General features: G+C 43.8%; 1 protein-coding gene across 7 annotated transcripts in view; it reads left to right on the top strand.

Annotated features, from left to right (window-relative positions):
• prom2 (prominin 2) overlaps nucleotides 1-13608 on the top strand; it is an 87956-nt gene that overhangs the window by 60259 nt on the left and 14089 nt on the right. For all 7 annotated transcript variants that reach the window (XM_087998787.1, XM_043712938.2, XM_043712940.2 and 4 more), the window contains 2 exons: nucleotides 8679-8763; nucleotides 13136-13282. In XM_087998787.1, coding sequence (XP_087854913.1) covers nucleotides 8679-8763; nucleotides 13136-13282 — 232 coding nt within the window. The remainder of the gene's footprint in view (nucleotides 1-8678; nucleotides 8764-13135; nucleotides 13283-13608) is intronic.

Genomic DNA, 13608 nt, shown 5'->3' with positions numbered 1-13608 from the left:
TCTCTTACTCAATCCTCCAGACTCATTTTGTTTTTTGTTTTTTATGTATTTATAGAAACTCTTACTACTTTTTTATATTATTGGCTAACTTTCTCTTGTATTCAAATTTTTCCCTCAGTAAGGTTTGATCATTCTTTGTTAATTTTTATATAATGTTCAATCTTCACAATTATTTCCTTTCTTTTTAAGTTTGATACTCTCTTAAACCTTTCTTGTTAACAAAGGATGGGGGGACCGTCCCTTGGAATTTCCTGACTCATTGGAATGTATCTATTCTGCTTGTTTTGAAATATTCCCTTAAATATTATCACTGTGTCTCTATTGACTTATTATGTAAACTAATTTGCCAATTTGTTGAGATTGACAGATTTTTAATCAGTAAGGTGGTTATGGGAGGAAGGCGGGAAAGAGGAATTGTGGATTATTGGGTGAGATTGAATAGCAGGACAGGCCTGATGGGCTAAATGGCCTACCTTTGCTTCTATGCCTTGTACTTTCGTAGTGTTATGGTCTAATTCATTTCAGCTTGCTGTTTTCATGCCTTCGCAATTGCTCTAATTTAAATTTTTTAAAATGTCTCCATTCCTGAAATTGAGTGTAAAATTCAATTATATTATGGCTGTGGCTCGGTAGGGGTGCCTTCATCATGAGAGTATTAATTAGATCCTATCTGATTATGTAACACCAGGTGTAGTTGGCTCATACTGTTCTATGAAACTCTTCTGAAAACATACTATGAATTCCGACTTAATCTGCTTTTTACTCATCTGAATTTTCCAGTCTATACACAGATTAAAAATCTCCCATGATTATCTGACAAGCTCCTATTGTTTCTTCCTTTATGGTTCACCCGACTATGTGGTACTGTTAGGAGGCCTGTACACTATTCACATAACTTTTATTATTTCTCGTCTCTACCTAAACCATTTCCACACTTCTAACTTACATCATCTTTCCCAATGGTGCTAATAACATCATTAATTAACAGAGTCACCCTGCACATTTTCCAAACTTCCTGTACTTCCTAAATATTGTGTATGCTTCAGTGTACCAATCCCAATCTGCCATCTGCAGCCATGTCTCTGAAATTTGGTCCTTTAAATTGCATTATAGAGGGACCATTTCCAGCTGCTGCTTTTATTAACTCAGTTAGAGACAAGAAAACCTGCAGATGCTGGAATCCAAAGCAGACAAACAGGATGCTGAAAGAACACAGCAAGCCAGGCAGCATCAGGAGCTGGAGAAGTCAACATTTCAGGTGTAACCTGAAGAAGTCCCGAAACGTCAACTTCTCCAGCTCCTGATGCTGCCTGGCTTGCTGTGTTCCAGCCTGCTGCTTGTCAGCTTTTATTAACTAAGCCCAAATGCTCTCCCAATGGACATCCTGCTTTAAGATTTGGAACTTGAGAATTTAAACTGTAAATTTCAGTTACATGCTGATCCCAATTTGAAATTTCCCATTCTGCCGTGGGGCAGCATGATGTCTCAGTGGTTAGCGCTGCTGCCTCACAGCGCCAGCGACCCAGCTTCAATTCCAGCCTTGGGCGACTGTCTGTGTGGAGCTTGCACATTCTCCCCGTGTCTGCGTTGGTTTCCTCCGGGTGCTCTGGTTTCCTCCCACACTCCAAAGATGTGCAGGTGAGGTGAATTGGCCATGCTAAATTGCCCATAGTGTTAGGTGCATTAGTCAGAGGGAAATCATCTGGGTGGGTTACTCTTTGGAGGGTCGGTGTGGACTGGTTGGGCCGAAGGGCCTGTTTCCACACTGTAGGGAATCTAATCTAATCATTCTCTGCTCTGCATTTTTGCTGAATTGAAAATTTACATCTAATGGACCAGAATACAAGGGGATCAGAAGGATCTTGTGACTCAGTGATAGTGTCCCTTCCTATTGCACCTACCCTGGCGGTGTGTCAAAACATACCTGAACAAGTTAATTAAAAATAATCACAAGGGGGACAACGCCATGCTTCAGCTACACAACGTTCTGGTTCGGCCATACCTAGTGTCTCACTGCGGACTTCCGATTCCCACATCTTAGGAAATTTTTGATGGGGGGAGTGTCACATAGATTCACCAAAATAATACCGAGAATCCCAATGTCATATTATGAAAAGAGGTCAAACTAGTATTGTATTCCTTGAGATTAAGAAGAGATTTATTGTAGTTGTCAAGAAATTAAGTATTGCAGCTAGATTAAGTAAAAAGCAACTAGTTCCCCTAGGGAACTCAAGACTGCAGGGCAAAGTCTTAAAAAAAAACTAGAGGCAGATCTTTCAGGATTTTTGCAATTAAGAAACGTGTCCTCATGCAAAGGGATTGATGAAGCTTGTGTCTCTCTTCGGCAAATGGCAATTTATCCTAGATCAGCTGGTATTAAAACCGAAAATTGATAAGAGTTTATTATCCAAAGTTATTGCGTGAAAGGTATTGTCAGCTGTGGTATAGCTGATTGCACTCGTGTCTCTGACTTGTTTGGTTTTGAGTCCCACTTGAGGGCTTAAGGCAAAAAGAAGAATGACAGTCCAGTACAAGCTGGGAGAGTGCTATGTTTTGGATGAATTGTTGAACAGAGGCCTGCAAGATCATAAGAGCAGAATTAGGCCATTTGACCCATTTGAGTCCACCATTCGATCATGGCTAATATGTTTCTCAACCCCATTCTCCTGTTTTCCTCCTGTAACCTTTGATCCCTTTATAATCAAGAACCTATCAATCTCTGTCTTAAATACACCCAATGACTTGGCCTCCACAGCCTTCTACAGTAATGAGTTTCACAGATCCACCACCCTCTGGCTGAAGAACTTCCTTCTCATCTCGTCCCTTCATTCTGAGGCTAGGCACTCGGGTCTTAGTCTTTTCTACGGATGGAAGCATCTTCTCCACTTCCACTGATCCAGGCCTCTCAGTATTCTGTAAGTTTCAATCAGATCCCACCCCCTGATCCTTCTAAATCCACTGAGTGCAGGCACAGAGTCCTCAACCGCTCTTCATATGACAAGCCCAGGATCATTATTGTAAACCTGCCCAGACCCCCTCCAAGGTTATCCCTCCTTAGATACAGGGCCTGTAACTGCTCACAATATTCCTCAGCACAGCCTCATGCAGCCTCAGCAATACATTCCAGCTCTTGTATTCTAGCCCTCTCAAAATGAATGCAAATATTGCATTTGCCTTCCTAACTGCCAAATGAACCAACATATTAACCTTAAGAAAATCATGAACGAGGACTCTTAAGTCTGTTTGTGCTTCAGATTTCCAAACCCTTTCCCTATTTAGGAACAGTCTATGGCTCTATTGTTCCTACCAAAGTGCATAACCTCACACTTTCCCACACTGTGTTCCATCTGCCACTTCTTTGCCCACTCTCCTAATCTGTCTAAGTCCTTTTGCATTGCCACTCGCTAACCACCTGACGCCTGGAGGAAGCACGCCTCATCTTCCGCCTTGGGACTCTTCAACCCCACAGCATCAATGTGGATTTGACCAGTTTCCTCATTTCCCCTCCCCCCACCTTATCCCAGTTCCAACCTTCCAACTCGGCACCACCCTCACGACCTATCCTACCTGTCCATCTTCCTACCCACCTATCCACTCTACCCTCCTCTCCAACCTATCACCATTACCCCCACCTTCAACTCTCCATCACACTCTCAGCTATCTTCACCCCAGCCCCACCCCCCCTCCCATTTATCTCTCCACCCCCTCAGCTCACAGCCTCATTCCTGATGAAGGGCTTTTAACCGAAACATCAATTCTCCTGCTCCTCAGATGCTGCCTGACCTGCTGTACTTTTCCAGCATCACGTTCTTGAAATCTCCAGCCTCGGCAGTCCTCACTTTCACCTAACTCCTTCTGCAGCCTCTCTACCTCCTCAACAATACCTGTCACTCCACCTGTCTCTGTGTTATCCATAAATGTAACTACAATGCCCTCAGCTCCTTTGTCCAGATCGTTAATATATAACGTGAATAGTTGTGATCTAAACAGGGACCCTTGTGGAAGATCATTGTTCATCAGCTGCTATACTGAAAAAGACTCCCTTATTCCCACACTTAATCTTTTGCCAGTGTGCCAATTCTTTATCAATGCCAGTACCTTGCCCCAGATACCACAGGTTCTTATTTAGCAGACTCCATCTGCCTGTTTATGGGCTGTAAAAGATTCCATTGCTCTATTGTGAAGAGCATGATTGTTATCCCTTGTGTCTTGGCCAATGTCAATCCTCAACCAACATCACGAACACAGATTATTTAGTGCTTTTCCTTATTAGTTCATGGGATATTGTTATCGCTGGCTGGGCCAGCATTTGTTGCCCATCCCCTGTTGCTTTTGATAAGGTGATGGTAAGCAGCCCTTTTAAACTGCTATAATCCATTTGATGTAGATAGACCCATTATGCTGTCAGGGAAGGACTTCCAGAATTTTGACCCAGAAACATTGAAGGAATAGCAATACATTTCCAAGTCAGGATGGTGTGTCGTTTGGAGGGGAACTTACAGGTGGTGGTGTTCCCATGTATCTGCTGCCCTAGTCCTTCTAGATGTAAGTGGTTGTGGATCTAGAAGGTGCTGTCCATGGAGCTGTGGTAAATTTCTACAGTTCATCTTGTTGATGGTATGCACTGCCTCTACTGAACCGTTAATAGTGGAGGGAGTGAATATTGGTGGGTGTGGTGCCAATCAAGCAGATTGTTTTGTCCTAAATGGTGTCAAGCTTCTTAAGCATTTTTGGAGCTGCACTCCTCCAGGCAATTGAGGGGTTTTCCGTCACACTCCTGAGTTGTGCCTTGTAGATAGTTATCAGGCTTTGGGGAATTGGGAGGCGACTTACTTGCTACAAGGTACCAAACTTCTGATCAGGTCCTGTAGCCTTAGTATTTATGTGACTAGTTCCAGTTCAGTTTCTGTTCAATGATAACCCCAGAATGTTGACGGTGGGAGCTCAGTGATGGTAATGCCGTTGCATATCAAGAGACAATATTTTGAATCTTCTTGCTGGAGTGGTCATTACCATAATGTTAACCAGATTTAAAGTTTAAAGTATAGATGTTAAAATACAAGTACGGGTGGGACAAATGTTGAGTTATGTTACAGATCAACACCAATCTGTTTGAATAGCCTAGATGTTTGGAGGCTGCTACCCAGGGGTTGACAGGGCTTCAGTGCTGCAGGCAGTCTCTCTCTGCCTACCTGGCTTCAGCTACAAATCCTGGATGCTCTGTGCAAGAGCTACCACTTTCGTAATGGTGGCCTGACCTGCCAAATTCTTAATTTCAGTCTAAATGTTGGAGAGAAGAAGCCTCCACCGAGAGCATTGTCTCTTACTGGAAAAGACAGGCTGCTGCATCCTCCTAGCTGGGGGTGCTCCTGCAGTTGAATTTTCAACCTTGAGAGCCCACCTGCTGCTTCAATTGGACAGTGAGTTCTCCCACTGGCCATTAGTTGGTCAATTTAAGGAAACTCACAGCCTGGATTACTGTTCTCGACATATTACAAACTCTGGCCGTCATGGTGTTATTTTCTTTAAATTGTGGAATTTGGGAGTTCTCTGTCACTCGCATTTGAACAGATTGAGGTGGGACGAGGTTTTCTGGTGTTTGGTTTAATTAACAGAGGGGTTTGACCTATTGCTTCATAACAGTTATGACATGGAGGTGAAACCCTTCTGTTAATTAAACTAAAACAAGTGACAGAAAACTCTTAAATTCCACTATTTAAAGAAAATAACATTGATTTATTTTTTGAGTCTAAAATTGAACATTAAGCAAAAAGGATTCACAAACCTAAGCCCACCCTTTCTCTTAACTGCTTACTTTCTGACTCCAACTCTGTAAAAATAATTTGCTGTTCCAATAGGACACTTATTAAAATTATATTAACTTAACCTCAAAATCACACAGTCTCTGTCTTCTTCTGCCTTTCTAAACTTTCTTGGTAAACTTGGGCAGCATCTTCAAATCCTAGAACCTCTTTAGCAATCTAAAGAGCCATTTCCCTCACTTTTAATTTAACCAACCACAAGAAAGCAAAATTAAACAAGTTTTATTTGAAGATCTAGAACACTAATTGCCAAGTGTTTAAATCTGCTGGGATCTTTTGTACCCCAAATTTGTACCTGTCCAAATCTCTGATTGAATCTGTCTAAACCGTCTAAATCTCAGACGATGAGCCCCCAAACTGTTATTGAAGTAGGTGGGGAAAATACTGCCCTTCTTATTTTTCATAAAGTGTCATGTCCATGAATGAAAACAGCATACTCACTGAGCTTTTTAAAAAATAGTTTGAACATAACCTCCTGGCTTTTGTATGCAATGACTCTGTGTATAAAACTCAGGACAGACCAGTAGACGTGATCTATATAGAGGCGAAAGTGAGGACTGCAAATGCTGGAGATAAGAGTCAAGATTAGAGTGGTGCTGGAAAAGCACAGCAGGTCAGGCAGCATCCAAGGAGCAGGAAAATCAACTTTTCGGACAGGAGCCCTTCATCAGGAATGAAGCTGGGAGCCTCTGGAGTAGAGAGATAAATAGGAAGGGGAGTGGGGCTGTGGGGATGGTAGCTAAGAGTGCAATAGGTGGATGGAGGTGGGGATAAAGGTGATAGGTCGGAGAGGAGGGTGGAGCGGATAGGTGGGAAGGAAGATCATGAGGATGGCACTGAGCTGGAAGGTTGGAACTGGAGTAAGGTGGGCGAAGGGGAAATGAGGAAACTGGTGAAGTCCACATTGATGCCCTGGGGTTGAAGTGTTCCGAGGTGGAAGATGAGGCGTTCTTCCTCCAGGCGTTGGGTGGTGAGGGAGTGGCGATGGAGGAGGCCCAGGACCTGCATGTCCTTGGCAGAGTGGGAGGAGGAGTTGAAATGTTCAGCCACGGGGCGGTGGGGTTGATTGGTGAGGGTGTCCCGGTGATGTTTCCTAAAGCGCTCTGCAAGAAGGTGCCCAGTCTCCACAATGCAAAGGAGACTGCATCGGGAGCAACGGATACAATAAATTACATTTGTGGAAGTGCAGGTGAAACTTTGATGGATGTGGAAGGCTCCTTTAGGGCCTTGGATGGAGGTGAGGGGGGAGGTGTGGGCACAGGTTTTGCAATTCCTGTGGTGGCAGAGGAAGGTGCCAGGAGGGGAGGGTGGGTTGTTGGGGGGCATGGACTTGACCAAGTAGTCACGGAGGGAATGGTCTTTGCGGAAAGCGGATAGGGGTGGGGAGGGAAATATATCCCTGGTAGTGGGGTCCGTATGGAGGTGGCGGAAATGTCGGCGGATGATACGGTTGGTGGGGTGGAAGGTGAGTACCAGGGGGGTTCTGTCTTTGTTGCTGTTGGAGGGATGGGCTTGAGGGCGGAAGTGTGGGATGTGGAGGAGATGCGTTGGAGGGCATCTTCAACCATGTGGGAGGGGAAATTATGATCTCGAAAGAAGGAGGTCATCTGGTGCGTTCTGTGGTGGAACTGATCCTCTTGGGAGCAGATACAGCAGAGGCGGAGGAATTGGGAATACGGGATGGCATTTTTGCAGGAGGCAGGGTGGGAAGAGGTGTAATCCAGGTAGCTGTGGGAGTTGGTGGGTTTGTAAAAAATGTCAGTATGGCGTTGGTTGTCGTTGATGGAGATGGAGAGGTCCAGGAAGGGGATGGAGGTGTCAGAGATGGTCCAAGTGAATTTAAGGTCGGGGTGGAATGTGTTGGTGAAGTAGATGAACTACTCAACCTCCTTGCGGGAGCATGACATGGCGCCGATGCAATCATCAGTGTAACGGAGGAAGAGGTGGGGAGTGGTGCCGGTGTAACTACGGAAGATGGACTGTTCTACGTAGCCAACAAAGAGACAGTTGTAGCTGGGGCCCATACGGGTACCCATGGCTACCCCTTTCGTCTGGAGGAAGTGGGAGACTCAGAAAGGCATTCGACAAGGTTTCTCATGGAAGACTGGTTAGCAAAGTTAGACCTCATGGAAAACAGTGAGTATTAGCCATTTGGATACAGACCTGGCTTGAAGGTAGAAGACAGAGGGCGGTGGTGGAAGGTTGCTTTTCAGACTGGGGGCCTGTGACCAGTGGTGTGTCATAAAGATCAGTGGTGAGTCTACTACTTTTTGTCACTTATTTAAATGATTTGGATGTGAACGTACGAGTTAGTAAGTTTGCAGATGACACCAAAATTGGAGCTGTAGTGGACAGTGAAGAAGGTTACCTCAAGAGTGCAACAGGATCTTGATCAGGTGGGCCAATGGGCTGAGAAGTGGCAGATGGAGTTTAATTTAGATAAATGCAAGGAAAATCATGAGGGGCATGGATAGGAGAAATAGATAAGGTCTTTTCCCTGGGATGGTGGAGTCCAGAACTAGGGGTCATAGGTTTAGGGTGATGGGTAAAAAGTTAAAAGGGACCTAAGGGGCTACTTCTTCATGTAGAGGGTGGTGCATGTATGGAATGAACTGCTAGAGGAGTTGGTGGAGGCTGGTATAATTGCATCCTTTTCTATGGGTATATGAATAGGAAGGGTTTAGAGGGATATGGGTCAAATGCTGGAAAATGGGACCAGATTAGGTTAGAATATCTGGTTGGCATGGACGAGTTGGACTGAAGGGTCTGTTTTCGTGCTGTACATCTCTATGACTCTATGACTCTGTATGCTTTCTTAGTGACCACTTGCACACTGAGCTCCTTTTCTGTATACAGTGACTGCCACAATAACAAATCTGCATGGAAGGCCTTGAAACTAGGGCAGAGCTTCAGCCTGGATGAATATTTGAACCTGAGTAAGGTAAGTCTGTAACAGTTGGGTGTTAGCCAGGTTCAGTTGTTTTGATAATTTTGGTCTAATGTTGAATATAAAGTTGAAGCAGGTGTTACAAACGGTATGACTGTACGAGTTTGGACTTTGTCTTCAGAGGGTCAGTTATCTGATGGGCATTGAACATAAGAAGGTGAGAAATAGGATGGGTAGCTCATATAAGCCCTCTGGCCCCCTCACCTTTTCAAGACAATCAACAAGGTCCACTACTTCAACTCCATTTTCCTGCTCATTTCCCATTTCCCTGAGAGAACAAAAATCTGTCCATCATAGCCTTAAATATATTTAATGAGAGAGCATTCACAATTCTCTAAGGCAGCAAAAGCTCACAGATTTATATTAGATCTGGCACATCCAATAAACTGGGGGTGCTGTGTGGTGTGCTGAGCAGGGCTCCACTTGAAAGTTGGATCCTAGATCAGCAAGGAATCTCGTTCCTGATTGCTATCTTGTTTTGGGCTTCTAGACTAACTCTGATCAGCTAAGGGTTTCAGAAAGGAATTTTCCAGATTTGCTTTTCCTAAATTCAGCCTAGATTTTCACCTCACTCAGAAGATCACATGGTCCCAGGCCAAGTTGATAGGAATTGAATGGATACAGGCTGGACAAACCATATTGCCCCCGTGTCTGTGTGGGTTTCCTTTGGGCACTCTGGTTTCTTCCCACAATTCAAAGATGTGCAGGTCAAGTGAATTGGTCATGCTAAATTGCCTATAATGTTAGGCGCATTAGTCAGGGGTAGGGAAATGGGTCTGGGTGGGTTACTCTTTGGAGGGTCAGTGTGGACTTGTTGGGCCAAAGGGCCTGTTTCCATACTATGTGGAATCAAACCTTTACAATGTATCTGTAGTGATTATAACAAGGTCAGCCAGGTGGACCTCATGGAACATGAGTTCCCTGATTGGGGCTGTTAGTCTGGTCCAATCAGGGAGGCCTGGCTGGCAGATAAGAACAGAAGTGTACTGGCCACCCGGGTGTTTTCCTATCTTCCTGGTGGTGGAATTTGAATAAAGATTTGTGCACTTTGTGTCTTTCACTGTGTCTCACACCTGCACACACACACCATGGGTGCTGGGGAAAAGATAAGCACTACCGCACTTAGGTGGTAGTGTGGGGGTTTAAAAAAAAAGAAAAAAAAAGAACAGGAGTGTCAGACATCCTGTTCACTCTGAGAGCTGGCTCTGAGGGAGTTGGATCAGTGTCAGTGTCCACATGTAAATAGAGGGTGATTTGGTGACGGGATACTGGTCTCTGTGGAGTTATTTCAGTACCCACTGATCTTTCTTAACTGTCCATGTTTGTAGCATTAACTGGTCCTTTTAATAGTGTCATGCCTAGAGAAAATGATGGACATTTCCAGTTATTCTTTCTGGGTTTATGTAGTTTGCTTCCTCTTCGCCAGCCCAACTGGCTGAGTTCTCATTTTTAAGTGGTGTTCCCCAGCTTTCCACTTCTTTCTTACTCTCCCATAAAGGAAAGGCTATGGAAACAGACCCATCCCAGAAATCACAATACAGCTATGGAGTGGAGGCGATACCCTCATGGTTAGACTATTAATCAAAAACCAAGGTCATGTTCTGGGTACTTGGGTTCAAATCCGACCATGAGGTGGAATTTGAATTTAGTAATTTAAAAATAATTATGGAGTTAAGAGGCTAATGATGACCATCAAACCATTGTTGGTAAAATCCCATCCAGTTCACTAAGACCCTTTAGGGAAGGTAACTGCGGTCCTTACCTGGTTTGACCTATTTGTTACCCCAGACCCAAAGCAGTTGATTTTTAATTGCCCTCTGGGCAAATACTAGCCTGGTCTGTGACACCACATCTTGTGAATGGATTTATAAAAAAAGTAACTGAAAAGGCTTTATTAGATATAAAGAGTTGGCATGCAATAAGATAAAGAGCATTGAGGAATCATCTGTTCAATGGGGAGAAGCAGGATTGTTTTTGCTGCTGAAGTTGTGTTCTCACAGTCAGAGACTAATACACTGGGATCCACTGAATTCCTGAATCTGCTTTCTCCTTGTGTGGCAGAAGGCCCATCTGTCTCAGCGGCAACCTGACAGACCCCCGCCCTCTGGGATTCTCTGCCTCCTCTTTTCTAGTTTTCCAGGCCAGAAAGTATAATTGAGTTTGGGAACTCACCCTGAGGGAGATCATGAACTCAAATCCATCTCATTTGCCAATGATAAATCTGTTTGAAAACTGAGGGAGGACAGGGACTGTCACCTAAGGATTCTGAAGGAATAATGCCAGCATCAGAAGCAGGAATGCAAGGACTATTTCTGTATTTTTTTTGGGTCCCTGCTTCTTTTATCTAAGCATTATTGTAATGTCTTGACATACATGAAGCAGAAATACTCGCAGTACAAAGGCTATAAATTGCATTGTCAAGATTAGAATGGTGCTGGAAAAGTACAGCAGGTCAGGCAGCATCCGAGGAGCAGGAAAAGCAACGTTTCGGGCAAAAGCCCTTCATCAGGAACAGATGCTGCCTGACCTGCTGTGCTTTTCTAGCATCACTCTAATCTTGACTCCAATCTCCAGCGTCTGCAGTATCCACTTCCACCCTCTGGTAAGTTGCACAGTGCTGCATCCAAAGACCAGTTAGCTGTGAACTACTGCTTAGCTATGCAATTTAGGCCAAGGGAGACCTGCATTTCAGAACTGGTGCCATCTTTTGCATGAGATGTTCAGCTGAGGTTTTGCCACATGGGTGTTAAACCTCTCACGGCACTAATATGAAGAAGAACAGGATAGTTTTCCTCAGTTTTCTGGACCACTATTTTGCCAATGAAAACACAGAATATCTGGTCATTCTCACTGTTGGAGCTTTGCTGTGTGTAATTTGACTGGTGCTTTTCCTACATGTGACAATAACCACAATTCAGAAGTATTTAGTTGAATGTAAAATATTTTCAAACACCTTCAAGTCATGAAAGACTCAATGGATTTGCAACTTTTTCTTTTAATACACCAGTTTCATTACCCCAGTGAGGCACCAAGGATCAAGTCAATCTTTTTATAATAACTCGACCTGGTGAATGTGCATGCTTCAATTTACTGGGGTGTTATAATTGATAGGCAAGCAGAAGAAGTAATGATGATATAAAGGAAAGATTTTGACATATTGAATAATTAGGATCATGACTATTGTGCCAGTTCTGGATGCCACACTTTAGGAAGGATTTGAAGGACAAAGGCAGAGGAGGTTCTCGAGTATAGTTCCAGGAATGAGAAGCTTCATTTATGAACATAGATTGGAAAAGTTTGGACTGTTTTCTTTGGAGAAGGCTAAGAGGAGATCTGATTGTTGACACAATCATGAAGATCCAGATAGAGTGGAGAGGGACAAACGGTTCTCTGTAAGAGGATCAAAAAACCTGAGAGGATAGATTTAAAATGACTTGCAAAAGAAGCAAATGTAAGATGAGAAAACAACTTTTCACATGGTGAATAGTTTGGATCTGGAATGCACTGGCCAAATTGTGGTGGAGGCATGTTCAATTGAGGCATTCAAAAGGACAGACATAGACTTGGGCACAATGTTCTGGTCCCAGAGGTGGCTGGCCTATAGTTCAGAAGGTAACTTAATGAGTCAGGTAGTGGCATCCCAGAGACCTGCCTACTTCCCAGCTCCAATCGAGCTCCAAGCTCCACCTTCCTGCTAATAAGGTTCTTAACTGACTAAGTTGTGACAACCTGAGAGCCTATTCCCAACTGGACTGCAGTTACTTCAGCTCCAGGAGAGGTGAGAAACTCTAGCTCATGCATGATCAAGAGAGGGACTGGCATTGAGCTGGCAGGTGGGCATCGAGAGCCTCTCCCCACCCTTGCTTTCAAACCCCATGGCACACTTCTCCCTGCAGCCTCCACCCCACAAGACCCTGCCCACCCCCCAATCACCTATCCTGTAGTCACCCTTTCACTGACAGTCCTGGAGGTGCTCTACCAACTGCAAGCTCTGATTGGCTAGCGACTCTTGGCAGCTGAGATTTCTTTCATTGGGGTCCAATGGAAATCCAGTCAGCAACTAAACAGATGCCTGATTTCTGCGTGTTCACTCTGTTTCTAGTGTCTTAACATGATTCAGCATTCTCTCAACTATTCTCTCCTGTCTATGGACCAAAAATCAGAATAGTGTTGCCCATGGGCTGGTGGGAGAGGATATCTGGGTGGGGTATTCCATGATGGAGAGTGTGTACATGAGCTTTGGGAGTAGTTGACCCAAGAGACCAGATTATTTTGTTCTATGATGGTTTAAATGTTAAAGTCCAAAAGTCACCCAAATCATACTCCTTTTATCCCACATAAATTATTGATGTCTTATTTTTCTTAGTATACAGGTGACATATCAAGTAGATTTGATCAGCTGAATGTCAATTTATCAGGAATTACACTACTGGATCAGAAGGGCAAGACGACTCTGAAAGATTTCTTAAACACTGGTATTGAAGATTTGAACTTTACCAGCATCTCTGAGCAGGTAAATTTCTTTTCTGTTTTGTTTTTTTTTTCTGTTTAGAAACCTCTTTCTTTAAGCACTGACTTGTGAAGTGGTACTGTTGCTGAGTTAGTCATTTAAAGAACTGGATACACAGTTCATTAACTGAAACTTGAATTGAATTAAACAAGCTACTGAAATAGAAAATAATTTAAAAAAAGTGATTAGGAAGCTGTTGGATTGTCAGAGAAACCCCAACTAACCAATTTCTCTGTTAGAGGAGGAAACCTCTGTCCTTGCTTTGTCTAGGCCTGTGAGTAACTCGGTATGGTTGACTTTTAACTGTCTTCAAAGTGGTCTCATGGGTC

The sequence above is a fragment of the Chiloscyllium plagiosum genome, unplaced genomic scaffold (genome assembly GCF_037043375.1).
Source record: "Chiloscyllium plagiosum isolate Xiang-an unplaced genomic scaffold, Cpla_swu_hap1 HiC_scaffold_22, whole genome shotgun sequence".
Lineage (NCBI taxonomy): Eukaryota > Metazoa > Chordata > Chondrichthyes > Orectolobiformes > Hemiscylliidae > Chiloscyllium > Chiloscyllium plagiosum.
Note: the sequence above shows the minus strand (reverse complement) of the source record. Positions and strands in the feature narration are given on the sequence as shown.